Source organism: Aythya marila, assembly GCF_965140915.1.
Source record: "Aythya marila genome assembly, chromosome: 2".
Classification (NCBI taxonomy): Eukaryota; Metazoa; Chordata; class Aves; order Anseriformes; family Anatidae; genus Aythya; species Aythya marila.
Window position 1 is genome coordinate 156140514 of NC_139043.1, and position 27999 is coordinate 156168512.

The 27999-nt window shown below is 51.2% G+C and overlaps 6 protein-coding genes across 6 annotated transcripts; 2 read left to right on the forward strand and 4 right to left on the reverse strand.

Annotated features, from left to right (window-relative positions):
• Positions 1–50: 50 nt before the first annotated feature.
• LOC309875570 (feather keratin B-4-like) lies at positions 51–27999 on the forward strand (the record flags this gene model as incomplete). The annotated part of the gene is made up of 2 exons (XM_082755131.1): positions 51–324; positions 27926–27999. 2 exons carry the CDS (start codon positions 51–53, stop codon positions 27997–27999), a joined length of 348 nt encoding a protein of 115 aa, XP_082611257.1.
• On the reverse strand, positions 2822–3142 carry LOC309874570 (feather keratin 1-like; the record flags this gene model as incomplete). Its single annotated transcript, XM_082752832.1, has 1 exon — positions 2822–3142. The coding sequence occupies one exon, from the start codon at positions 3140–3142 to the stop codon at positions 2822–2824; it is 321 nt and encodes a 106-aa protein (XP_082608958.1).
• LOC309874537 (feather keratin 1-like) lies at positions 9281–9601 on the reverse strand (the record flags this gene model as incomplete). The annotated part of the gene is made up of 1 exon (XM_082752782.1): positions 9281–9601. One exon carries the CDS (start codon positions 9599–9601, stop codon positions 9281–9283), a length of 321 nt encoding a protein of 106 aa, XP_082608908.1.
• LOC309874538 (feather keratin 1-like) lies at positions 13748–14053 on the reverse strand (the record flags this gene model as incomplete). The annotated part of the gene is made up of 1 exon (XM_082752783.1): positions 13748–14053. The coding sequence occupies one exon, from the start codon at positions 14051–14053 to the stop codon at positions 13748–13750; it is 306 nt and encodes a 101-aa protein (XP_082608909.1).
• Positions 18138–18458, reverse strand: LOC309874320 (feather keratin 1-like; the record flags this gene model as incomplete). The annotated part of the gene is made up of 1 exon (XM_082752369.1): positions 18138–18458. One exon carries the CDS (start codon positions 18456–18458, stop codon positions 18138–18140), a length of 321 nt encoding a protein of 106 aa, XP_082608495.1.
• Positions 23749–24069, forward strand: LOC309874834 (feather keratin 1-like; the record flags this gene model as incomplete). Its single annotated transcript, XM_082753456.1, has 1 exon — positions 23749–24069. The coding sequence occupies one exon, from the start codon at positions 23749–23751 to the stop codon at positions 24067–24069; it is 321 nt and encodes a 106-aa protein (XP_082609582.1).

The following is a 27999-nucleotide window of genomic DNA, read 5'->3' on the forward strand; positions in this document are numbered from 1 at the left end:
CTTCCGCCTTCCAAACACCCTCTCTTCCAGGCACCCTCCACAACACAGACATGTCCTGCTACGACATCTGCCGCCCCTGCGGACCCACCCCGCTGGCTAACAGCTGCAACGAGCCCTGTGTCAGGCAGTGCGAGGACTCCCGCGTCGTCATCCAGCCTCCTGCCGTGCTGGTCACCCTGCCAGGACCCATCCTCAGCTCCTTCCCCCAGAACACCGCCGTTGGATCCTCCGCATCAGCTGCCGTGGGCAGCAACCTCAGCGCCCAGGGAGTGCCCATCTCCTCTGGGGGATTCGGAGGCTTTGGCTTTGGGGGCTATGGCTTGGGTGGCCTGGGCTGCTTCTCTGGCGGAAGAGCCTGCTACCCCTGCTAAGGACCCACGCCAGGATCCCTGACAGCAGCCTCCAACACTGTGCCCGCCAGCTCTCAGACTGAGGATGCACCTCAGTGCTTCTCATGGCACACGGGCTCACCAGCTGCAGCTCCCTCAGTTTCTTGTTTTCCTCAATAAATCAATCTGCATCCTGAGATTCCTCCTCTTCCTGTCTTCTCCCAATGCTTTTCCAACTTCACCCGACAAAAAAAAACAAAAACAAAAAGTAGGGCCATCAGTGCCCAAGCCTCTTTGTGTTCAAGAAGCATTTGGACAATGCTTTTACATAGTTCCTTCTCACTACCAGGGAAATACATGATGGGCCACTCAGCAGATAAGGAGTTGCCTGCATGGTCACATGCCAAGGGTTGCGCAGAACAGCTAGCTTGTCTTAAGAATTTAGTTGAGTGTTTAGTGTGACTGATGTCTCGCTAGAATGGAGAGACATATATTTGACATTTAGAATAGAATAATTGCCAGAGGTTACTCGGTGAAGCTAAACAGTTGTCCACTTCTTAAGTGATGGTTCAGTGTTGAGGAAACTTTAAGGCTCAGATGCGGAGGATATGCAATGAAGTACTTACATGGTATTGTCTTTGGCAACAAAGCCTGCAACCCTAGGTATCTGTAACACCAGGGAATCTTGGTGTGCTGAGTTTAAAAAACATAGTATGGAGAGTGGAGCAAAGCAAAGGCACTGTGGCCAGACTCTGTGACGTCTCTTCAGGGATCAGGAACCAGATAGTATTGTGGAACTGACAGACTACATGAGCAGCTCTGGCTCAAACTGATAACCAAAGCATGACCTTTTGGTGAACAAGGACTTGTACTCCTGTTGCTTCTAATTTACTAGACTGAAAGTGTATTCTCTTGTTTGTGAATCCGTGATCGTGATTGTGTAATTGTGCTTATAATGCTTATTGCATTAAGTGTGCATGCATGATGGTGATAATTCAACATACATTGAATGTAACCAGACTTATAGTGGCAGGCGGGTTTGCTGAGCAGAACCTTGAGTCAGCAATGCAGCCTTGTGGCAAATGAGGCCACCAGGCTCCAGGAGGGCATGGGGAAGAGCGTTGCCAGCAAATTGAGGAAGACGCTCCGTCATCTCTCCTCAGCACCGGTGAGGCCCCTTGTGGAGTCCTTTGTCCAGTTTGAGGTGCCCCAGTGAAAGCTGGAAGCAGACAGGCTGGAGCAATTCCAGTGCAGGGCTACCAAGATGCTGAGGGGCCCGGAGCTTCTTCGATATGAGAAGAAGGTGAGAGAGCTGGGTGTTTTCAGCCCGCAGAGAAGGGTGCTCAGGCTGAATCTCCTCCTTGTTCTAAATCCCAGATGGGCGGGAACTAAGACAAGGGACCCAGACTAAATTTAGTTACTGCCTGGTGCCAGGACAAAGGGCACGCCTCACAGCATACCCCTAAAGGAAGCGCATCTAAGGGCTGACCCCTTGAGGAGTCAGATGCAGACAAACACCAACAAGGAATTAGGGTGAGTAATTCACTCCAAGGGGTATTTTGGAAGTGCGTGACTGAATTTAAATACCCCCAAGAACCCTGCAGTAAGTCTCAGCTGAACCTTGCCATTCTTGAGCCTTTAAGTCACTGTTTCTATTGTAGCAAATACCATTAAAATAATTCTGTTAAATTCTCAGATGATTAAAGGTTGATTAAGAGCTGTTAAAAATCATACCATCTATACCTCAAAATATAAAATAAATCCCAAATTGCTGCTCTATTAAAGCAGTGTAAAATCTAATTCCATGACATGTGTACACCCCTTAGTGTGGTCATCCATATGTATTGATGATGGGCTGGAAAACCAGCTGGTGCCCACCTGTGTTGTTGGTGATGACATCCTTGAGAGGGGAGGTTCAGTGGGCCTTTACAACCCCACACGATGGCCTATTGAGCAACGAGTTGGTAGTAGGTGAACTGGAAAGAGCATTGGATTGAAAAAAGGAAGGGGACGAATGTCAGGATGGGATGCAGATAGATTTTATTGAGGGGAAAAAAAAATGAAAGGAAGGAGCCACAATACAAGTGCCAGGGTTTGAGGTGCTATTAGAGTGACCACCAGCTGCTCTCTGTCATCTACAGCACATTTCCCCAGAGCACTGAGAACATCCTGTCCTATTGAGGAGAGTAGCAGAGAGAGTCTCAATCCATGGTGGCATTTGGCTTATGAACCAGTCATAGCAGCAGAGAGTAGCGGCCGTAGGTGCTGGTGCTGAGGAAAGGAGAAAGAGGAAGAAAGAAGGAGGTATGTTGGCCATGTTTCCTGAAAGCATGGAATGGCCCCTTCCATGCTTGCTTGCTTTGTTGTGCCATAGAATGATGAGCCGCGGCTGGTGAGCCCGTGTGTCATGAGAAGCACAGAGGAGAGTCTTCAGGCCGAGAGCTGTCTTCCGTGGTGTTGGAGGCTTCTGTCAGGGGTGTTGGAGTGGGTCCTTAGCAGGGGTAGCAGGCTCTTCTGCCAGAGAAGCAGCCCAGGCCTCCCAAGCCATAGCCTCCAAGGCCAAAGCCTCCAAAGCCACCGGAGGAGATGGGCACTCCCTGGGCGCTGAGGTTGCTGCCCACGGCAGCTGATGCAGAAGATCCAACGGCGGTGTTCTGGGGGAAGGAGCTGAGGATGGGTCCTGGCAGGGTGACCAGCACGGCAGGAGGCTGGATGACGACGTGGGAGTCCTCGCACTGCCTGACACAGGGCTCGTTGCAGCTGTTAGCCAGCGGGGTGGGCCCGCAGGGGCGGCAGATGTCGTAGCAGGACATGTCTGTGTTGTGGAGGGTGCCTGGAAGAGAGGGTGTTGGTGAGGCGGGGGGTGTTGGGTACATGAGGAGTGGTTCTGGGGGAGGCCAAGGGATTGGGGTGGCCTGGGGTTATGGGAAGTATGGCTTAGTGGTGGCAGAAGGGCTGCTGAGGCTGGGGTCAGAGGGCATGTGGAGAGATAGGCCTAGTGGGGTGGGTGAAGGAGGGGAGAGGGGTTCAGGCTCACCTTGTTGGTCACGGGGGATAAGGTGTTGGGAGGAGTGTGTGAGGGTGCTACACGCAGGGCCAGCTTTTATGCTCGTCCTTGAGTGCCCATGGGGCAAGAGAGCCTTTGTGCATGACAGCATTTGGCATGACCTGCTCTTGCATTCCAAAGCCTGGCAAGTAATGAGGTGGGGCATGTTTTTGATCCTGCAACGCTCAATTTTCATGTCCTTCTCTGGAGGACATGTCCATTTGGCAATGGTGGCACCTTTTACGTCAAAGTAATTATTAGAGGCCAAAGGATTGCTCTTGAAGGTGCATGTCAAAGCGGGCAGAAGACGTGACCCAGGCATAGGAGAGGAGCGGTGTTTTCAGTGAGCTCATGGTGCTGCTCTCATGTGGTGTGATTGCGGCTCTGTTGTGAGGAGGGGCTTCTTGCATGCGCTGGGCATGAGGTGCAGCCACTTCCTTTTATGACAAGGTTACCCATCTAATAGACCAAAGGAAGGCAGTAGATGCAATTTCTTTGGATTTCAGCATACCTTTTGATACTGTTTCTCACAACATCCTCCTGGACAAAATGTCCGGTATGCAGGTAGATAAATACATAACACAGTTGGTGGACTGTTGGCTGACTGGTCAAGTTCAAGGGGTTGTAGTAAAGGGGGGTTCATCACGCTTGCTCCCAGTCACTAGTCGTGTTTCCTAGGACTCCATTTTAGACCCAGTTTTCTTTGATGTTTTTGCATATGGTCTGGATACAGGACTCAAAAGAGTACTAAGTAAGTTTACAGATTATATGAAATAAGGCGTTGCTGTTGTCTCCCTTAAGGGTGGGGAGGTTGTGCAAAGAGTTCTTGACAGACCACAGGGCTGTGCAATCACCAGTCATACGAAGTTTAAGAAGAGTAAGTACCAGATTCTGCACCTGGGGCACGGTAACCTGTCCTAGTGTATGTACAGACCGGGGGATGAGGTACTGGGGAGCTGCCCCACAGAAAGGGATCTGTGGCTTCTAGTTGACAGTAAGTTGAGTAATGAAGTGGGGTGTGTTTTCTTACCTCAAATGTTCCCTTTTTGGGTCCTGCTGTTCAGGACATGGCCAATTATCATGGCGGTGCATTTCAAGTGTCAGTATTAAAGGCCAAAAAATAGTTCTTGAATGTGTGTGTAAGAATCATTAAATGATTGAATGTTTTCAGTGGGAAGGCATGTTAATTCTAAGATTCCTGTAGGCCTGTTTTAGTTACTGGTGTGTTATAAATGGCTAAGCAAACTTGCTGAGTGCCTGCTCAATACCACCATGCATATCAGTGACAAAGAGGTCAAATAATACTGGTCCCAGGACAAAATCCTGAGAGAAAGCACTCCTCCCTGGTCTCTATATGAGCATTGAGCTGTTGCCCACAACTCCTTGAATGTTCTCATCCAGCCAATCAGTTGTCTGCTAAGTGGTCCATCTGTCAAACCCGTGAGAATCCTCTTTAAAAACAAGGATATATATGTAAGAGTGCTGTCCAGATCCTTCTTGAACATCAACAGGCTTGGGCCCAGCCAGCCTGCTGATCTTTGCTTTATTTTGAGTGAAGTTGAAGGAGTTTTGGGAGCAGAAAGGAAGAGAAGACATCACAGGCTGACATACACAAGAACTTTGTTGTGGAAAAAGAGTGCAAAGATGTGAGAGTAGAAGGGGCCTGTTCTGTGCTGCAAGTAGTGCAAGTAGTCAGGCTGTGTCCCATTGTAGAGCAGATTTTCCCAGAGCCCCAAGTTCTTCCTGCACTGCAATAGAATCAAGACATGGAAGGTGCTGGGTGGGTTTGTGGCTGCGAGCACGTCATTGCAGTGGAGAGTACTGGACATGGAAGACGGTGGTAGGAGTAGAAGGAAATGAGAGTAGACTGTTGATCAGCCATGTTACCATGCAGCATGGACTGGCCCCCTTTCCTACTTGTGTGTGGAGTACCATGAGAAGTAGAACTGTGGCTGGTGAACCCATGCACCACGAACAGCACAGAGATGCATCCTCACTCTGAGAAGTGGCTTGCACAGTCTTGAAGGCTTCAGTCAGGGACGTTGGCGTGGGTCTTTTGCAGGTGTAGCAGCGTCTTCTGCTGGAGAAGCAGCCAAGGCCTTCAGAGCATCAATAATAAATTCAATAATCATGGATTTATAAAGAACACATCCGATGTGACCATCTGCAGAATCTTCTATGGAGAAGTGACTGACATTCTACATATACAACTCTGTGATAATGTTTGTTGTGAAGGCGTAGGATCATGTTGCAGAAGAAATCAGGTCAAGTTGTGCTGACATGAGGAGATTGTTTAAGAGGGCATAGTCAGAAGAGCCTTAGAGTGCCCAAGGCTTTAGTTGGGCACATATATCACAGAATCATAGAATCACAGAATTGTCTAGGTTGGAAGAGATCTCAAGACCACCTAGTCCAACCTCTGACCTAACACTGACAAGTCCTCCACTAAACCACATCACTAAGCTCTACATCTAAACGTCTTTTAAAGACCTCCAGGGATGGTGACTCAACCAGGGCTGCCCATTCCAATGCCTGACAACCCTTTTGGTAAAGAAGTTTTTCCTAATATCCAACCTAAACCTTCCCTGGAGAAATTTTAGCCCATTGCCCCTCGTCCTGTCACCAGACATGTGGGAGAATAGACCAATCCTCACCTTGCTACAGCCTCCTTTAACGTAGCTATAGAGAGCAATAAGGTCACCCCTGAGCCTCCTCTTCTCCAGGCTGAACAATCCCAACTCCCTCAGCCGCTCCTCTTAAGACTTGTTCTCCAGGCCCTTCACCAGCTTTGTTGCCCTTCTCTGCACTCTCTCGAGCACCTCCATGTCCTTCTTGTAGCGAGGGGCCCAAAACTGAACATGGTACTCAAGTTGCGGCCTCACCAGAGCCGAGTACAGGAGGACAATCACTTCCCTAGACCTGCTGGCCACACTGCTTCTTATACAAGCCAGGACGCTGTTGGCCTTCTTGGCCACCTGAGCACACTGCTGGCTCATATTCAGCCGACTATCAACCAATACTCCCAGGTCTTTCTCTGCCTGGCAGCTGTCCTACCACTCATGTCCCAGCCTGTAGCTCTGCTTGGGGTTGTTGTGCCCCAGGTGCAGGACCCGGCACTTGGCCTTGTTGAACCTCATACAGTTGACCTCAGCCCATCGGTCCAGCCTATCCAGATTCTCCTGCAGAGCCTTCCTACCCTCAAGCAGATCAACACACGCACCTAACTTGGTGTCATCTGTGAACTTACTGAGGGTGCACTCACCGCCCTCATCCAGATCATTGATAAAGGTATTAAAGAGGACCGGCCCCAATACCAAGCCCTAGGGGACACCACTAGTGACCAGCCTCCAGCTGGATTTGACTCCATTCAGCACGACTCTTTGGGCCCGGCTATCCAGCCAGTTTTTAACTCAACGAAGCGTACGCCAGTCCAAGCCACATGCAGCCAGTTTCTTGAGAAGAATGTTGTGGGAAATAGTGTCAAAAGCCTTGCTGAAGTCAAGGTAGATGACATCCGCAGCCTCTCCCTCATCCACCAAGCGCGTCACTTTGTCATAGAAGGAGATCAGGTTCGTCAAGCAGGACCTGCCTTTCATAAACCCATGCTGACTGGGCCTGATCACCTGGTTGCCCTGTAAGTGCCTCGTGATGTAAGTGCCTCCATGAGCTTCCCTGGCACTGAGGTCAAACTGACTGGTCTATAGTTCCCCGGTTCTACCCTCCAGCCTGTCTTGTAGATGTGCGTCACATTTGCTAGCTGCCAGTCTAATGGGACCTCCCCCAATAGGGGGGTCTTGGGTGTAGGTCTTGGGTGATGCGCTGGAAGCCCAGGTGGTGCCCACTTGTGGTGATGTTGGTGACATCCTTGCCAGGTGTGGTGGTTTTACTCATCTGGACAGCTGAGCTCTGCCACAACTGTTCTCTCACTCCCCCTCCTCAAATGGAAAGGTGGGAGAAAATATAATGAAAAGGGCTCAAGGGTTGAGATAAGGACAGGGAGATCACAAAACAACAATAGTCACAGGCAAAACAGGCTCAGCACTGGGAGATTAATAAAACTTATTATTCATTCCTAATAAGCTAGAGCAATGAGAAAGAAACAAAACATAAACAAAGTAAAGATATCTACCTCTGCCCACCCTATTCCATCTCCTCCCCTCGAGTGGCATAGGGCAACATGAAAGGTGGGCTGCAGTCAGTCCTTGTTGCTTCATGTCCGCCGCTCCTTCGTGGTCCCTCTCTGCCCCTGCTCCAAGTTGGGTCCCTCCAATGGGGCATTCATAGCTTCTTTTGGCAACCTGTTCCAGTGCCTCACCACCCTCACAGTAAAGAATTTACTCCTAATATCTAATCAAACTCTATCCTCATTTCATTGAAAACCATTCCCCCTTGTCCTATTATTATCTACATGAGTAAAGAATCCTTCTCCATCTTTTTTAGAAACCCCCTTCAAGTACTGAAATGTCTCAAGGAAGTCTCCCTGGAGCCTTTTCTTCTCCGGGCTGAACAACCCAGGATCTATGAGCCTTGCTTCATAGGAGACATGCTCCAGCCCTCTGATTTTCTTTGAAGCCTTCCACTGCACTAAGTATAACAGGTACACATCTTTCTTGTGCTGGGGGCCCAAAACCTGAAAGCAGTACTCCACGTGGGGCCTCACAAGGTGTGCTGGTTTTACCCTGCTAGGCAGCTAAACACCACAACTGCTATCTCACTCCCCTTCCTTAGATGAGGAGGGGAAGAAGTAAAATAAAGAACAACTTACGGGTTGAGATAAAGATAATTTAATTAAAGGGAAAAATAATAATAATAAATATTAAGGAAATATTAGTATTAACTAAACAATTTAACTAAAGGGAAAAAAATGAAAGGTGAAAAGGGGGGAAGGGAAAAAAGGAAAAACAAGCAAACAAACAAAAACAAACAACAAATAAAGGTTATGTGGAAGTGCAGAGGAAATAAATTACTCTCTACTTCCCACAGATGAGCGATGCTTGACCACATCCTTGAAGCAGGGCCTCAACGTACGTAGCCTATTTTCAGTAGGAGGATTGACGTTTTCACAATGAGAGCCCAGCCCTCCCCTCTTCTGTTTCCACCTTTTATTGTTGAGTGTGACATCATATGGTATGGAATATCCCTTTGGCTGCTTTAAGTCAGCTGCCCTGGTGATGTTTCTCTTCTCACTTTTTTGTCCACCCCCTAGGAGAGTTAGAGAGAGTCCTAATGTGCCAGCACTGCTCCGTCGTAGACACAGCACTGGTGTGATAACACTGCTGTTCTAGCTACAAGTGCAGAGCACAGCACTGTATTGGCTGCTGCAGGGAAAGTTAACATCCCAGCCAGACACAGTACACAAGGACAGAGTAGAGCGGGACAATCAACACACTCGACCTGCAGGTCACACCTCTGTTGATGCAGCACTGCATGCAGTTGGCCTTCTGGGCTGCAGGTGTGCGTTGCTGGATCCTGTTGAGCCTTTCATCCACCAGAACAACCCAAGTCCTTCTCTGCAGGGCTGCTCTCAATGACTTCTTCTCCCAGTCTGTACTCCTGTCTGGGATTGCCCCGAACCAGGTGCAGCACCTTGCACTTGGACTTGTTGAACCTCATGTGGTTCACGTGGGCCCACTTCTCCAGCCTGTCCAGGTCACTTTGACTGGAGCGCGTTGTGTGAAGAAAGGAGAAGTGTCAGGCTGGCATGCATTAGAACTTTATTGAGGAAGACTCGTGAAAAGGAGCACAAGCAGTAGGGCCCTGGTCAGAGGTGCAGGCACAGTGACCATCAGCAGCTAGGCATATTGTGTGGAAGATATTCCCAGACCCCAGAGATCAGAGTATCCTCAGTCCATGAAGTTGGCTGCAGGGCATTGTTAGCTGCTGTCAGGGGTGTTGGAGTGGGTCCTTAGCAGGGGTAGCAGGCTCTTCTGCCAGAGAAGCAGCCCAGGCCTCCCAAGCCATAGCCTCCAAGGCCAAAGCCTCCGAAGCCGCCGGAGGAGATGGGCACTCCCTGGGCGCTGAGGTTGCTGCCCACGGCAGCTGATGCGGAGGATCCAACGGCGGTGTTCTGGGGGAAGGAGCTGAGGATGGGTCCTGGCAGGGTGACCACGACGGTGGAAGGCTGGATGGCGACGTGGGAGTCCTCGCACTGCCTGACACAGGGCTCGTTGCAGCTGTTAGCCAGCGGGGTGGGTCCGCAGGGGTTGCAGAGGTTGTAGCAGGACATGTCTGTGTTGTGGAGGGTCCCTGGAAGAGAGGGTGTTGTGAATTCAGAGGGTGTTGGGGGTGTGTGGAGCACTGCTGGAGGAGGCCAAGGGAGTGGGAAGGCCAAGAGTGGCGCTGTGGGGAGCCTGACAGAGGGGAGGTGGACTGGCTGCTGAGGCTGGGGTCAGAGGGCGTGTGGAGAGATAGGCCTGGTGGGGTGGGTGAGAGAGGGGATCGGGGTTCAGGCTCACCTCGTTGGTTGCAGTGGAGAAGGCGTTGGGAGGAGTGTGTGAGAGTGCGAGGAGCAGAGCTGGCTTTTATGCTGGTCCCTGAGTGCCTGCGGGGCAAAAGAGCCTTTGCACATGACAGCATATGGCATGACCTGCTCTTGCATGCCAAAGCCTGGCAAGTAATGAGTTGAGATGTGTTGTCATTCCCACAATGCTCCCTTTTCATTTTCTCCTTTGAGGATGTGTCTTTTTAACTTGGCGTTACATTTCAAGTGAGCGTATTAAAGAACAAAGGATAGTTCTTGAAGGTTCATGAAAGAGCAAATAGAAGATGCATCTAAAGCATGTGAGAGGTTCATTGTCATCAGTGACATCATGGTTTGGCACTCATGAGGTTTGGTTCGTGGCTTTGTTGTGAGGAGGGGGCATTGGCTGTTGGCATCCCCAGCAGGTTGGTCTGGATTTCCCAAGTGTGCCAGGTATGATGCTCTTCCAATTGCATCACATTCACTCCCTCCGTGCCTTCATCCCAACTCACCAGCCTGCATTTAGCCCTTGTTTTTCCCTGTTGGGTGTGCTACATTGGTGGCTTGGTGGCCATCTTGCACATAGTGGCTGTATGTGGGAGCAAGCGGGTTCCTTGTCTTGTCCCTGGGACTGCAGTCTGAGGAGGCAGAGGACGGGTGTTTGCATTACAGGGTGTTGTAGTCGTGGGCCTGTCTCAGGGGTGACAAGACTAAGTGCGCTGGGAGTCCTGCCATGCTTCCCAAAGGGTTGCATTGGCACCTCAATAATGCTCCATTTTCTGGGGCCAGCATGTTGACAGCCAGGGCTTTGGCATCCTGCGGTTTGATGGGAGTCCCTTGGGCTGTCTGGTGAGGCATGGTAGAGGCTCACAGGAGAGAGGCTGTCCCTCATTAGAGGTAGAGGACAGAGATGTGGAACTGTCCACAAGGTTTGGCCCCATGGTTCATGGGAGTTCTCTGGGGTGAGCTAAAGGGGGAATCCTACTCCTGTGCATGGTGTTTGATGTTGAGACAGACGATGTGGACCTTTCAGAGGGGAGCTGGAGGTGTGCATGCTGCTTGTGGCTGTGGACCTGAGGCCACAGTGGTGATGGCTGCATTCCAAGGAGTGGGGGATTTGCAATGCCACTCCCTGATCTGCCGAGGTGAGTGTTTTGTAGGCTGTCTCACTGGAGCTTGTTGATGAGGATGTTGGGAAGACTGTGGCTGGTTATGCAGGAGTTCTTGGGACCTGAAGGGCTGCACCTGCAAACACTGAGCATCCTGGCTGATGTTTCACATACTTTTTGTACTGTGGTGCCCAGAACTGCACACAGTACTTAAGGTGAGGCTGCACAGCGCAGAGCAGAGCAGGACAATCCCTTCCCTTGACCGACTAGAAATGTCGTGCTTGATGCACCCCAAGATACATTTGGCCCTCCAGGCTGTTAGGGCACATTGCTAGCTCATCTTCAACTTGCTATCAACCAAAACCCCCAGATCCCTCTCTGCGGGGCTGCTCTCCAGCGTCTCGTCACCCAGTCTGTACATATAGGCAGGGTTGCCCCTTCCCAGGTGCGGGACCTGGCACTTGTGCTTGTTAAACTTCATGCAGTTGGTGATTGCCCAGCTGTCCAGTCAGTCCAGATCTTTCTGCAAGGCCTTTCCACTCTCAGCAGAGTCCACAACTCCTCCAAGTTTATTATCATTGCCAAATTTGCTCAAAACACCTTCTAGTCCTAATTCCTAATAGTTTAAAACAACATTGAAATGAACTGGCCCTAAAATGGAGCCCTAGGGGACCCCACTGATGACTGGCTGCCAGCTTCATGTGGCCTCATTTACCATAACCCTTTGAGCCCTACCCATTAGCCAATTGTTCACGCATCATATTATTTTTGTATCTAGCTATATGCTGGACGTTTTGTCCAGTAGGATCCTATGGGAAACTGTCAAAATCTTTACTGAAATCCAAAAAGATTACATCAGCTGGTTTCCCTTGATCGAATAAACGAGTGATCTTATCAAAAAACAAAATCAAATTTGTTAAACAGGACCTACACCTCATTAAACCAAGTTGGCTGGGACCAATGACTCCTCCCCCTGAGTAGCACAGGGGAACGGGGAGTGTGTGCTGCAGTAGGTCCCTGTTGCTTCATGTCCACCACACCTTCACAGTCACTCTCTGCTCCTGCTCCATGTAGCGTCACTCCCACGGGATGCTGTCCTTCCCAAACTGAGCCCATGTGGGCTTCCCACAGGCAGCAGCTCTTCAAGAACCGCTCCCATACAGGTCCATAACACGGGGGCCCTATATCAGGAGCAAACTGCTCCAGCACAGGCCCCCCACAGGTGGCAGCTCCCCCCCAGACTCCCTGCTCCTGCGTGGGCTCCTCTCCACAGGCTGCAGCTCTGTCCTGGGGGCCTGCTCATGCAGGGGCTCTCCATGGGCTGCTACCTCATCTCCACTGCATTTGTACAGGGTGAAGTGGGAATCATCATAGAATCATAGAACGGCTCACCTTGAAAGGGACCTTAAGGATCCCTTAAAGACCTTAAGAATCATCAAACTCCAGCCCCCTGCCATAGGAAGGGATGTCACCCACCAGATCAGGTTAGCCAAGACCCCATCCAAACTGGTCTTTAACACCTCTAGGGATGGGGCATCCACAGCTTTTCTTGGCAACCTGTTCCAATGCCTCACCACCCTCACAGCGAAGAATTTCCTCCGAATTTCTAGTCTAAATCTATCATCTTTTAGCTGAAGACTGTTCCCCCTTGTCCTATCATTTTCTACATGAGTAAAGAGTCCTCCATCTTTTTTAAAAGACTCCTTTAAATATGGAAAGGTCTCAAGGAAGTCTCCCCAGAGCCTTCTCTTCTCTGGGCTGAACATCACAGAATCACAGAATTACATAACATTAAGGATTGGAAGGGACCTTGAAAGCTCATCTGGTCCAACCCCTCTGCTGGAGCAGGAACACCTAAATCATGTCACAAGGGAATGTGTCCAGGTGAGTACTGAAAGTCTCCAGAGAAGAAGACTCCACAACCCCCCTGGGCAGCCTGTTCTAGTGTTCTCTAAACCTCAACATAAAAAAAAAGATTTGCCTAATATTGAAGCAGGACTTCCTGTGTTCTAGCTTACACCCATTAACCCTTGTCCTATCACTGTGTGTCACCTAGAAGAGCCTGGCTCCATCCTCCTGACACTCGTCCTTTACATATTTATAAACATCACCAACTTTCTCAACGTTTCTTCATAGGAGAGGTGCTCTAGCCTTCTGATCGTCTTTGGAGCCATCCGCTGGACTCGCTCTAACAGGTACGCATCATCTTGTGCTGTGGGACATAAAGCTTTAGGTAGTACTCCATGTGGGGCTTCATGAGGGCAGAGGGGAACAATCACCTCCCTCAACCTGTAGGTCAAACCTCTGTTGATGCAGCCCAGGATGCAGTGGGCCTTCTGGGCTGCAGGAGGGCAACGCTGGGTGTTGTCAAGCCCTTGGTCCACCAGAACCCCCAAGTCCTTCTCTGCAGGGCTGCGCTCAATGACTTCTTCTCCCAGTCTGTACTCCTGTCTGGGATTGCCCTGACCCAGGTGCAGCACGCTACACTTAGAATTGTTCAACCTCATGCAGTTCATATGGGCCCACTTCTCCAGCCTGTCCAGGACCCTTTCAGTGGAGAGTGTTGGGTGGAGAAAGGAGGAGTGTCAGGCTGGCATGCATTAGAACTTTATTGAGGAAGACTCATGAAAAGGAAGGAGCACAAGCAGCAGGGCCCTGGTCAGAGGTGCAAGCAAAGTGACCATCAGAAGCTATGCAATTTGTGTGGAAGGTATTCCCAGACCCTGGAGATCAGAGCATCCTCAGTCCATGAAGTTGGTTGCAGGGCATTGTTAGCTGCTGTCAGGGGTGTTGGCGTGGGTCCTTAGCAGGGGTAGCAGGCTCTTCCACCAGAGATGCAGCCCAGGCCTCCAAGGCCATAGCCTCCGAAGCCGCCGGAGGAGATGGGCACTCCCTGGGCGCTGAGGTTGCTGCCCACGGCAGCTGATGCGGAAGATCCAACGGCGGTGTTCTGGGGGAAGGAGCTGAGGATGGGTCCTGGCAGGGTGACCAGCACGGTAGGAGGCTGGATGACGACGTGGGAGTCCTCGCACTGCCTGACACAGGGCTCGTTGCAGCTGTTAGCCAGCGGGGTGGGTCCGCAGGGGCGGCAGATGTCGTAGCAGGACATGTCTGTGGTGTGGAGGGTCCCTGGAAGAGAGGGTGTTGGGAAGGCAGAGGGTGTTGGTGGCATGAAGAGCTGTGCTGGGGGGGGGCAATGGAGTGGAGAGGCCTGGGGTCATGAGGAGCATGGTGGTGTGGAGGTGGAAGGGTTTTTGAGGCTCAGGGCAGAGGGCGTCTGGAGAGATAGGGAGATGAGGCTAGTGGAGTGGGGAAGGAGGGGGTCGGGGTTCAGGCTCACCTTGTTGGGTGCAGGGGAGGAGGCGTCTGGAGGAGTGTGTGAGAGTGTGAGGCGAAGGGCCGTCTTTTATGCTGGTCCCTGAGTGCCCGCGGGACAAGAAACCCTTTGTGCATGACGGCATTCGGCGTGAGCTGCTCTTGCATGCCAAAGTGTGACAAGTGGGGTGTGTTGTCCTTCCCACAACGCACCTTTTTCATTTCCTCCTGTTGAGGACATGTCTATTTGGCCTTCGCAACAGCTTTTAAGTAAGGATGGCTCTTTGGGAGGATTTGCATTGAGAGTGGTAGTGAGGGCAGTACGCAAATGTCGCCAAAGCATGGGAGAGGTGGGGTGTCATGAAATGAGGTCATGGCATGTCACTCATGTGGTGCGGTTTGCAGCTGCATTGTTGCGAGGAGGGGGCCCTATTTGCTGGCATCGCCATACTGCTGGCTGGTCTGGGCTTCACAGAATTGCTGGGCATGAGACACTGGCACACTTATTTATGATGATCTTACCCCTCTCATTTATAATGTGTAGCCACCGTTTGTTGTAATCTCTTAGGAGTTCAGCAGAGATTTGGTTAAGTTCCTCAGAATATCCTTCCAGACAAAAATGTCAAGCACACAGCTAGTCTAATATCTAATGTGATGGTTGAGCAGTTGGCTGATTGGTCAGACTCAAAGTGTAGTTGTAAATGGGGTTACCTGTGCCTGGCAGGGAGTCACTCTGGGGGTTCCCGAGGGCTCCATTTTGAGTAGAGAAGCCTCGCACATAGATGTTGAGAAATTAGAGGGCTGGGCTATGAGCAACAGCATGAAATTTAACAAGGGCAACCGGCGAATTCCCCATCTGAGACAGGGCAACCCTGGATCTATGTCCAGACTGCGGGAGGAGAGGCAGGAGAGCAGCCCCACCTGAAAGGGCATGGGAGTTCTGGTTGACAGCAAGTGGACTGAGAGTCAACTGGGTGCCCTGGCAGCCAAAGTTCCCCCGTTTCCTGGGTTACATCAAGCACAGCATTGCTAGCTGGTCAAAGGAAGTGATTGTCCCGCTCTACTGCGCACTGGTGCGGCCTTCCCTCAAGTGCTGTGTACAGAATTGGTCACCGCAATCTAACGACACAAAACTCTTAGACATTGTCAAAAGGAGAAGTACAGAGATGGTGAAAGGTTTAGAGGGCAGGATGTATGAGGAGTGGCTGCACTCCCTTGTTTTGTTGAGCCCAGAGAAGAGGAGACCTCACCAGAGCTTACAGCTTCACCACGAAGGGAGCAGAGGGACAGGCTCTGATCTCTTCTGTCTGGTGAACAGCAGTGGGGCCTGAGGGAACAGCCTGAAGCTGTGTCAGGGCAGGTTCAGCTTGGATATTAGGGAAAGGCTATTTCCTGAGAGGGTGGTTGTGCAGGTTCCCCATGGAAATCATCACAGCATCAAGCCTGCTGCAGCACAAGACAACACTCTCAGAAATGCGGTTTGATTTTTGGGTAGTCCTGTGTGGAGCCACGAGTTGGACGCAATGTTCCTTGTGGGTCCCTCACAACTTGTTCTATTCTGGGATTCCATGATTCCATCACATTTCCTGCCTCCCTGCCTTTCTAACAACTCGCTAAGCCAGTCTTTACCCTTGTCTTTCCCGTTGGGTGTGCTGTATCGGTGGCTTGGTGGCCGTGGTGCTTGGAAGGTTGTAGGTGGGAGAAAGGAAGCTGCCTGCTTTGTCTTGTGCAAACCTGGGGCCATCCCTGTGGGTGGCTGCCCAAGCAGGCAGGAGAGGGCTGTTTGTGAGAGCAGGCTGTTGTCCCCTGCGGCCTGGTACTGAGCTCGCAAGCCCTTTGATGTCAGCAGTCCTGCCATTTTTCTCAAAGACTTGCTTTGGCCACTCCGTAGCGCTTCCCTTTGCTGATGCCAGCATGTTCCCAGGCTAGGCTTTGGCCCAACACACTGCTTGATAGGGGCCCCTTGGGCTGATTGGGGATGCAAGCAAGATAGCTTGAGACTCATGAGAGGCTGAGGGAGTGGAACTGTGGGGAAGGGCTAGCTGGGGACCCAGGTGTTGGGGGTCTTCTTTAGGGTGAGTGTCAAGGTGACAGCTATTTTTCTGCCCCGTGTTTGATGGTCAGAAAGAGGATCTGGATTTTTTAGAGGAGAGTTGAAGGCATACAGATTAATAGACCTTGTGCTGATGTTTGCATTCCAAAGGGAGGAATGATGGCAAGGCCTGCCTGAGGGCAGCTGAGGTGAGTGTTTTGCAGGCTGTCTCTCAGGTGAGCAGAGCTTCTTGCAGAGGCAGATGGGTAGGTTGTGCATCTGGATATGCAGAAGTAATCAGGATCTGATGGGCTGCACCCAAAGAAGGTGAGGGTTCTGGCTGATGTCCGTGCAAGGCCACTTCCAATTATCTTTGAAAAGTTATGGCAACTGGGACAGGACCTGGAAACTGGATGAAACTCACCCCACTCCTATGTTCAACAAGATGGAGCAGAAATGTCTGGAATCTGCAGACCGGTCGATCTGTCATGCGTCACTGGGAAGGTTCTGAAAGAAATCCTCCTGGAAAGCACATGAGAAGCACATGAATGATAAGAAAGAGATGGGGAGTAGTCAGCATGGATCTACGAAGAGCAGATCATAGTGGAGCCTGCTCGGTGTACTCTACCTTGAAGTGACCTGCTGGGTGGACAAGGGGAGAGCAACAACTGTTGCTTAACTTACCTTTCGGAAAGGCTTTGATGCTTGCTCCCATGACATGCTCGCAGAGAAGCTGACAAGTGCAGGTTACACAAACAAACAAACAGTGGGGTGGCCTGGAAAGTGTCAGCATGCACATGGTCCTGGAGAGCCTGCTGACAGTTCTTAACCACAGCTGTTGCCCTACCCGGTATCAAGAGGTTCCTTCATGACCATATCATTCTGAGATAGTGTTTGTTGTGACTGTGTGGGATCACAGTAGAGAAGATAGCAGCTGTAGTGTGTGCTAATGAGGGGAAATTTGTTGAGAGGGTGTGGTTAGAAGAGCCTTAGCATGATGAAGCCTGTGTTTGGTCACTTCTAGGTCTTGGGTGATGTCATTTAAGGTGTTGTGGCCCTTTCTGACCTGCCCTGATGACCTTCTGTGCTTGGGCAGCGGCAGGCCCCTTTGTAGCTTGCTGAAAGAGGCCCTGTTCAAATGTGGGATAACTGCTGGATTCTCCTCAGAGAGGTCATCCCTGCAGTCCCTACTACCAAAACCTTGCCATGTAAACCCAATACACTAGGGGAGGTCTTGTGGCATTTTTTGACCTGCCCTACCAATGTCTTGAGCCAAGCATTCCTGGGGCCTCACAATGGCAGAGAAGAAGGGGACAATCAACTCCCTCACTATGCTGGCCAGTCCTCTGTTGATGCAGCAGAGCATGCAGTTGGCCTTCTGGGCTGCAGGAGGGCATTGGTGGATCCTGTCGAGCTTTTCATCCACCAGAACAACCCAAGTCCTTCTCTGCAAGGCTGCTCTCAATGAGTTCTTCTCCCAGTCTGTACTCCTGTCTGGGATAGCCCTGACCCAGGTGCAGCACCTTGCACTTCGACTTTTTGAACCTCATGTGGTTCACATGGGCCTGCTTCTCCAGCCCGTCCAGGTCCCTTTGAACAAAGAGCATTATGCGAAGAAAGGAGGAGTGTCAGGCTGGCATGCATTAGAACTTTATTGAGGAAGACTCATGAAAAGGAAGGAGCACAAGCAGCAGGGCCCTGGTCAGAGGTGCAGGCACAGTGACCATCAGCAGCTGTGCATTTTGTGTGGAAGGTATTCCCAGACCCCGGAGATCAGAGCATCCTCAGTCCACGAAGGTGGTTGCAGGGCATTGTTAGCTGCTGTCAGGGGTGTTGGCGTGGGTCCTTAGCAGGGGTAGCAGGCTCTTCTGCCAGAGAAGCAGCCCAGGCCTCCCAAGCCATAGCCTCCAAGGCCAAAACCTCCGAAGCCGCCAGAGGAGATGGGCACTCCCTGGGCGCTGAGGTTGCTGCCCACGGCAGCTGATGCAGAAGATCCAACGGCGGTGTTCTGGGGGAAGGAGCTGAGGATGGGTCCTGGCAGGGTGACCACCACGGTGGAAGGCTGGATGGCGACGTGGGAGTCCTCGCACTGCCTGACACAGGGCTCGTTGCAGCTGTTAGCCAGCGGGGTGGGTCCGCAGGGGTTGCAGAGGTTGTAGCAGGACATGTCTGTGTTGTGGAGGGTCCCTGGAAGAGAGGGTGTTGGGAAGGTGGAGGGTATTAGAGGTGTGTGGAATAGTGGTGAGGGAGGCCAAGGGAATTGGAAGGCCTGGGTTTGTGGGGAGTGTGGTGTTGGGGAGGTGGAATGGCTGCTGATGCTGGGGCAGAGGGCATGTGGAGAGATGGGCCTAGTGGGGCAGGGGAAGGAAGGGATCAGGGTTCAGGCTCACCTTGTTGGTCGCAGGGGAGAAGGTGTTGGAAGGAGATTGTGAAGGTGTGAGGCGCGGGGCCGGCTTTTATACTGATTCTTGAGTGCCCGCGGGGCAAGAGAGCCTCTGTGCATGACAACATTTGGCGTGAGCTCCTCTTACATGCCAAAGCCTGGCAAGTAATGAGGTGGGGTGTGGTGTCCTTCCCACAACTTGACCTTTTCTTTTTCTCCTGTTGAGGACATGGTGTTGGGTCCTGACGGCACCTTCAAAGTTTGATAATTAGAGGCTGGAGCATTTCTGAGAAAGGTGCATGGGAGGGCAGGTAGGTGAGGTGTCTGAAGGCTGCCTGAGGTGCAGTGTCATGAGTGAGGTCTTTCTGTGGCATTCATGTGGTGCGGCCCAGCCACACTGGGCTTTGTCGCTCTAAGGAAGTCCTTGCAATGGAGAGCATCGGGCATAGAAGCAGGTGCTATGAAAAGAAGGAATGAGAGATGAGTAGGTCCTACAATGGCCATGTTTTCTGACACCATAGGCTTCCCACCCTTTCCTCCAAAGCTGAACTCCTCAGAGAACACAAGATTTGACACTCTGCTTGATGGGATTTCTCGGGCTGGGTTGTGAGGTCTGTGAGCAGCCCTGAGATTCATGAAAGGCAGCGGACAAGAGGGATTGTGAGAAAGGGCCAGCTGGGAGCCATTGTGTTATTGGGAATGATATTTGGGATTTGTGTCAAGGGGGAAACTTATTTCTCTGCCCAGTGTTTGATTTTGTGAAAGATGATTTGGAAATTTCAGATAGAAATTGGAGGCATGCGGTCTGCAACTCAAAACGGTGGGTAATATGAAGGCCTACCACTCAGTAGCCAAAGGCAGTATTTCGTGGGCTGTCTCTCAGGTGAGTATTGCATGTTACTGAGGAAGATGGGTAGGCTTTGGCACTGGATGTACTGAAGTACACAGGACCTGTAAGGTTGCACCCACAAATGCTGAGAGTCCTGGCTGATATTTTAACAAGGCTACTTTCTTCTTTCTTTGAAAGTTGATGGCGACTGGGTTCCTGAAGACTGGAAGGGAATCATTCCACTCCTATGTTCAACGAGATGGAGCAAAAATGTCTGGAATCTGCAGACCGGTCGATCTGTCATGCGTCACTGGGAAGGTTCTGAAAGAAATCCTCCTGGAAAGCACATGAGAAGCACATGAATGATAAGAAAGAGATGGGGAGTAGTCAGCATGGATCTACGAAGAGCAGATCATAGTGGAGCCTGCTCGGTGTACTCTACCTTGAAGTGACCTGCTGGGTGCACAAGGGGAGAGCAACAACTGTTGCTTAACTTACCTTTCAGAAAGGCTTAGATGCTTGCTCCCATGACATACTCGCAGAGAAGCTGACAAGTACAGGTTACACAAACAAACAGTGGGGTGGCCTGGAAAGTGGCTGCATGCCACTGCACATGGTCCTGGAGAGCCTGCTGACAGTTCTTAACCACAGCTGTTGCCCTACCCGGTATCAAGAGGTTCCTTCATGACCATATCATTCTGAGATAGTGTTTGTTGTGACTGTGTGGGATCACAGTAGAGAAGATAGCAGCTGTAGTGTGTGCTAATGAGGGGAATTTTTTTGAGAGGGCGTGGTTAGAAGAGCCTTAGCATGATGAAGTTTGTGTTTGGTCACTTGTAGGTTTTGGGTGATGTCATTTAAGGTGTTGTGGCCCTTTTCGACCTAGCCCTATGACCTCTAGATCTTTGCCTTTGTACTGATAGAAATGGGAAGAAGAAGGGAAGAGGAGGAGCTTCAGGCTGGCATTCTTGAGAACTTTATTGAGGAAAGCACATGGAAAGGAAGAAGCAGCAAGTGGAACAGCCTCTGGGGCTCTTGGATGCCGGTAGGGTGACCAAAATCTCATCCTTGTGTGCGGAAGATTTTCCAGGATCAAGGAGATCTTCCTGCCCTGTGATGGGAGCAGTGGAGAGGGAGTCAGTCCCTGGTGGTGTTTGGCTTTTGAGCACATCATAGCAGCAGAGCGTACTGCACGTAGGAGACAGTGCAAGTCAAGGAAAGAAGTGGGAGAATGGTAGAATGTAAGTTGGCCATGTTTCCAAACATTGCGGAATAGCCCACATCCTTGCTTCTCTTGTTCATGCCTTGAGAGAAATAGTCGTGCTTATGGAGATGATGACACAGTGGGTCAGTGACAATGCAAAGGTGCAATCTCAACCCACAAGTAGTCACACACCACATATGTGGTGTTGATGTGGGGGACAACTCTGTTAAATAATACTGGCCTCAGTAGAGACCCCAGAGGGACACCACTCACCCCTGGAGTATACCTGGGCACTGAACTGCTGAGCACAACACTTGGAATGTAATCATTTAGGCAATTCCTTATCTGCTGAGTGGCCCATCATGTCTTTCCATGGTAGTGAGAAGGAGCTATGTAAGAGCGTTCTCCAAACGCTTCTTGAACACCAAGCGGCTTGGGCCCTGATGGCCACTTGAGCCCTGCTTTTTGTTCTTTTTGTTGGCTGAAGTTGGAAGAGCGTTGGGAGAAGAAAGGACGATGACGCATCTGAGGATATGGGAAGCAGACTGATTTTATTGAGGAAAACATGAAACCGAGGGAGCATCAAGTGGAAGGTGCACATTCTGAGGTGCCTGGATGGTGTCCACCAGCCTGTGTGCCTTGCGTAGAGCAGATTTTCCCAGATCCCCAAGGTCTCCCTACCCCGTAGTAGAAGCAGCCCCAGAAGGTTTCGCGACAGACTGTGCTAGTGAGCAAGTTATTGCAGCAGAGAGTAGCATCTGTGGAAGTTTGTGCTATGGAAAGGAGAAAGAGGAAGAAAGAAGGAGGTATGTTGACCATGTTTCCTGAAAGCATGGCCTGGCCCTTCCTTCCTTGCTTGCTTTGTTATGCCATGGAATGATGAGCTGCGGCTGGTCAGCCTGTACGCCATGAATAGTGCAGAGGTGCATCCTCTGACCGAGAAGTCAATGGCACGGTGTTGGAGGCTGCTGTCAGGGGTGTTGGCGTGGGTCCTTAGCAGGGGTAGCAGGCTCTTCTGCCAGAGAAGCAGCCCAGGCCTCCCAAGCCATAGCCTCCCAGGCCAAAGCCTCCGAAGCCGCCGGAGGAGATGGGCACTCCCTGGGCGCTGAGGTTGCTGCCCACGGCAGCTGATGCGGAGGATCCAACAGCGGTGTTCTGGGGGAAGGAGCTGAGGATGGGTCCTGGCAGGGTGACCACCACGGTGGAAGGCTGGATGGCGACGTGGGAGTCCTCGCACTGCCTGACACAGGGCTCGTTGCAGCTGTTAGCCAGCGGGGTGGGTCCGCAGGGGCGGCAGAGGTTGTAGCAGGACATGTCTGTGGTGTGGAGGGTCCCTGGAAGAGAGGGCGTTGTGATATCGCAGGGTATTGGGGGCATGAGGAGTAGTGGTCGTGGAAGGCCAAGAGAGTGGGGAGGCCTTTGGTGAGCTTGTGGGGAGCATGGTGGTGGGGAGGTGGAAGGGCTGCTCAGGTTGGCAGCATAAGGCGTGTGGAGAGATGGGGTCGATGGGGTGGGCAAAGGAGTGGAGCGGGGTTCAGGCTTACCTTGTTGGTCACAGTGGAGAAGGAGTCGGGAGGAGTGTGTGAGGGTGCAAGGCACAGGGCCGGCTTTTATGCTGGTTCTTGAGAGCCCACAGGGCAAGAGAGCCTTTGTGCATGACAGCATTTGGCAAGAGCTGCTCTTACATTCCAAAGCCTGGCAAGTAATGAGGTGTGGTGTGGTGTCATTCACACAATACTCCGTTTTTATTTCCTGTTGTTTAGGATGTTTTTGTTTCACAGAATCTTGGCAGCATATTACAAGTGACAGTAATAAAGACTAAAGGATAGTTCTGAAGGTGCATGAAAGATTGGGAAAAGATGAATCCAAAGCATGTGAGAGGTGCATTGTCATCAGTGAGGTCATAGTTTTGTACTCAAGAGGTCTGCTGCTTTGTTGTGAGATGGAGCTCCATTTGCTGACATCCCCAGCAGGATGGTCTTAGCTTCAATTCTCTTCAATGCTTTTGATTATCATCTGGATTTAGGCTCAAATGCGTACTCAGTAAGTTTGCAGATGATAGTAAATAACGAGAAGCTGTTGTCTCTCTCAGGAGCTGAGAGGCTTTGCAGAGAGATCTTGAGAGACCATAAGGCCAGTCACCAATTCTAAAAATATTATCCTGGCTATACAGTGTAACGTGCTGGCTCCCCAGCTGGCCCTTAATGACTGTCCCTGTCGTCAATCTCAGGGCCTCTCCCAGCCAGCCTAATGGAATCCATCAAGCAGAGTATCAAGTCACATGGTTTTGGCTTTGGAGTAAAGAGAAAGATGTGAGGAATAATGGCAAGTGTATGGCCTAGTCTTCTCTTAATCCCTTCTTGTCATAGCACTGACTTCTAGGTCCAACACTCTCCATTGCAATGACTTAGTCACAGTCACAAGCCCAGTGTGGCTGAGCCTTACGACATAAATGCCACATAAAAACCTCACTCATGACACCGCAATCACCCCGGCTTTGGCACATCATTGACATGCCTTGCCATGCACCTTTAAAAGAAATCATTTGGCCTCTAATACTCTCACTTTGAAGGTGCCACTGGAACCAAGCAACATGTCCCAAACAGGATGAAATACAAAGAGACGGTTGTGGGAAGAACAACATGCTCATTACTTGATGGGCATTGGCGTGCAAGAGCAGCTCACACCAAATGTTGTCATACACAAAGGCTCTCTTGCCCCACGGGCACTCAAGGACCAGCATAAAAGCCAGCCCTGTGCCTCACACCCTCACACACTCCTCCAGAGGCCTTCTCCCCTGCGACCAGCAAGGTAAGCCTGAACCCTGCTCCACTCCTTCACCCACCACATCGACCCCATCTCTCCACACGCCTTATGCTGCCAACCTGAACAGCCCTTCCACCTCCCCACCGCCATGCTCCCCACTGTCCCACCCTAAGCTTCCCCACTCTCTTGGCCTTCCACGACCACCACTCCTCATGCCCCCAGTACCCTCCGCCATCCCAACACCCTCTCTTCCAGGCACCCTCCACACCACAGACATGTCCTGCTACAACCTCTGCCGCCCCTGCGGACCCACCCCGCTGGCTAACAGCTGCAACGAGCCCTGTGTCAGGCAGTGCGAGGACTCCCACGTCGCCATCCAGCCTTCCACCGTGGTGGTCACCCTGCCAGGACCCATCCTCAGCTCCTTCCCCCAGAACACCGCCGTTGGATCCTCTGCATCAGCTGCCGTGGGCAGCAACCTCAGCGCCCAGGGAGTGCCCATCTCCTCCGGCGGCTTCGGAGGCTTTGGCCTTGGAGGCTATGGCTTGGGAGGCCTGGGCTGCTTCTCTGGCAGAAGAGCCTGCTACCCCTGCTAAGGACCCATGCCAACACCCCTGACAGCAGCCTCCAACACCGTGACGTTGACTTCTCGGACAGAGGATGCACCTCTGCGCTGTTCATGGCGCACTGGTTCACTAGCCACAGCTCTACTTCTCATGGCACTGCACACTCAAGCAGGGAAGGGGGCCAGTCCATGCTGCATGGAAACATGGCTGATTGATGGCCTACTCCTCTCTCACTCCCTTCTTGTCCTTCCACCATCTTCCATGTCCAGTACTCTCCACTGCAATGACGTGCTCGCAGCCACAAACCAACCTGGCACCTCCCATGTGCTGATTCTATTGCAGTGCAGGAAGAACTTGGGGCTCTGGGAAAATCTGTTGTACCATGGGACATAGCCTGATGGTTGCACTACTTGCACCACAGGACAGGTCTCTTCTACTCTGCACGCCTTTTCACTCTTTTTCAACAATAAAGTTCTTGTGTATGCTAGCCTACGATGTCTCCTCTTCCTTTCTGCTCCCAACACTCCTTCAACTTCAGTCAACATAAAGCAGGGCTCAACAGGCTGGCTGGGCCCAAGCCTGTTGCTGTTCAAGAAGGATCTGGACAGCACTCTTACATATATCCTTAATTTTAAAATGGATAGTCACGGGCTTGACAGATGGACCACTTAGCAGACAAATAATTGGCTGGATGAACACATTCAGGGAGTTGTGGGCAACAGCTCAGTGCTTATATAGAGACCAGGGAGGAGTGCTTTCTCTCAGGATTTTTTCCTGGGACCAGTATTATTTGACCTCTTTGTCACTGACATGCATGGTGGTATTGAGCAGGCACTCAGCAAGTTTGCGCATGGCACCAAGCTCAGTGGGGTGGCTGACACCTTAGAGGAAAAAGGGATGCCATCTGGAAGGACCTTGACAGGCTTAACAAGTGGGCCCAAGCAAACCTCAAGGAGTTCAACAAGGCTGATTGCAAGGTCCTGCATTTGGGTTGAGACAATCCCCAGCATGAATACAGCCTAAGCAGCAAGTGGATTGAGAGCAGCCCTGCACGGAATGACTTGGGGGTACTGGTGGAGAAATGTCTTAATATGACCAGCGATGTAAACTCACAGCCCAGAAAGCCAGCCATTTCCTGGGATGCACCAATAAAAGTGCAGCTAGCAAACAGAGGGATGCCATTCTCCCTCTCTGCTCTGCTCTTGTCAGACCCCACCTGGAAGACTGTGTTGAGTGCTTGGGCCCCCAGCATAAGACAGATCTGTACCTGTTAGAGCAAGTTGCAAGGAGCGATACAAAGATGGTCAAAGAGCTGGTGCACCTCTCCTACAAAGACAACCTTCCCTTCCCTACGCTGAGAAGGCAGGCTTGGTCAGCCTGGAGAAGAGAAGGCTCCAGGCAGGCATTATAAAGACCCTCCAGTAATTAAAACAGGCCTACAGGAATCATAGAATTAACATGCCTTCCAACTGAAAACATTCAATCATTTAATGATTCTATGTGGTTTAACACTCAGGTTGCCTTGTATGTTCTCAGGACTTGGACTCATGAAGCCTCAAGGATCTGGATACTCTATAGCATCTCACAGTCAAGATAGTCTACAATTCTAAGAGTCTATGAAAAGGGACACAAGGACTCTCCTAGCAAGTATGTCACTGAGAACAGCACCAACGAGCTGCTGCTGTTCTTTCGGCACGTGACACAAGCCCTTCATTTGCCCAAAGGCCTGTGCATGCTAAGGGATTTTAGCATGGGTCAGAAGTCAGCACGCACTGAACATCTCTCTTTCACATAAGGATTTTCTGGCCACCATCCCTGACTGATAGCATCAAGACACTGCAATCAACGTCATGGAGTGAGGGTTGCACCTCTGGGATGAGGCTGGATCTTGGGCTCACCAAATCCTCAACTATGGCTCCTTCTCAAAGCCACCCATACTTTCTCAGCTTGTCCCTGAGGAGGCAAAGCACTGGCTTTATGGTATGGAGAGCATTTCAGAACCACCACTAGGAGCACCTGGGTCTTACAGGGGAACATTGTGCTCCAAGCCCTTCCTGAGCTTATCAGACAGCAAATGAAAAATGACAGCTTCTGGAAACGCACCTTTGGGGAGCAGCATAGATAAGGTGCAGGAGCATTGCAGGGGCTCGCAGGTGAAAGCAAATCAGTTTGGGGCTTCTGGGCACCGTGCCTACACCACCGGCCCTCCCTGGGCACTGATGACACCACACCTCTCCCTTTCTTTGGATGCTTCTATCCAGCCTTACACACACGTTCAAGAACTATTTTTTGGTCTTTAAAACTGACACTTGAAATGCACCGCCATGATAATTGGCCATATCCTGAATAGCAGGACCCAAAAAGAGAACATTTGAGGTAAGAAAACACACCCCACTTCATTACTCAACTTACTGTCAACTAGAAGCCACAGATCCCTTTCTGTGGGGCAGCTCCCCAGTACCTCATCCCCCGGTCTGTACATATACTGGGACAGGTTACCATGCCCCAGGTGCAGAATCTGGTACTTACTCTTCTTAAACTTCGTATGACTGGTGATTGCACAGCCCTGTGGTCTGTCAAGAACTCTTTGCACAACCTCCCCACCCTTGAGGGAGACAACAGCAATGCCTTATTTCATATAATCTGTAAACTTACTGAGTACTCATTTGAGTCCTGTATCCAGACCATATGCAAAAACATCAAAGAAAACTGGGTCTAAAATGGAGTCCTAGGAAACAAGACTAGTGACTGGGAGCAAGCGTGATGAACCCCCCTTTACTACAACCCCTTGAACTTGACCAGTCAGCCAACAGTCCACCAACTGTGTTATGTATTTATCTACCTGCATACCGGACATTTTGTCCAGGAGGATGTTGTGAGAAACAGTATCAAAAGGTATGCTGAAATCCAAAGAAATTGCATCTACTGCCTTCCTTTGGTCTATTAGATGGGTAACCTTGTCATAAAAGGAAGTGGCTGCACCTCATGCCCAGCGCATGCAAGAAGCCCCTCCTCACAACAGAGCCGCAATCACACCACATGAGAGCAGCACCATGAGCTCACTGAAAACACCGCTCCTCTCCTATGCCTGGGTCACGTCTTCTGCCCGCTTTGACATGCACCTTCAAGAGCAATCCTCTGGCCTCTAATAATTACTTTGACGTAAAAGGTGCCACCATTGCCAAATGGACATGTCCTCCAGAGAAGGACATGAAAATTGAGCGTTGCAGGATCAAAAACATGCCCCACCTCATTACTTGCCAGGCTTTGGAATGCAAGAGCAGGTCATGCCAAATGCTGTCATGCACAAAGGCTCTCTTGCCCCATGGGCACTCAAGGACGAGCATAAAAGCCGGCCCTGCGCATAGCACCCTCACACACTCCTCTCAACGCCTTTTCCACTGCAACCAACAAGGTGAGCCTGAACCCCTCTCCCCTCCTTCACCCACCCCACTAGGCCTATCTCTCCACATGCCCGCTGCCCCCAGCCTCACCAGCCCTTCTGCCACCACTAAGCCATACTTCCCATAACCCCAGGCCACCCCACTCCCTTGGCCTCCCCCAGCACAGCTCTTCATGCCACCAACACCCTCAGCCTTACCAACACCCTCTCTTCCAGGGAACATCCACACTGCAAATATGTCCTGCTACAACCTCTGCCACCCCTGCGGACCCACCCCGCTGGCTAACAGCTGCAACGAGCCCTGTGTCAGGCAGTGCGAGGACTCCCACGTCGCCATCCAGCCCTCCACCGTGGTGGTCACCCTGCCAGGACCCATCCTCAGCTCCTTCCCCCAGAACACCGCCGTTGGATCCTCCGCATCAGCTGCCGTGGGCAGCAACCTCAGTGCCCAGGGAGTGCCCATCTCCTCTGGTGGCTTCGGAGGCTTTGGCCTGGGAGGCTATGGCTTGGGAGGCCTGGGCTGCTACTCTGGCAGAAGAGCCTGCTACCCCTGCTAA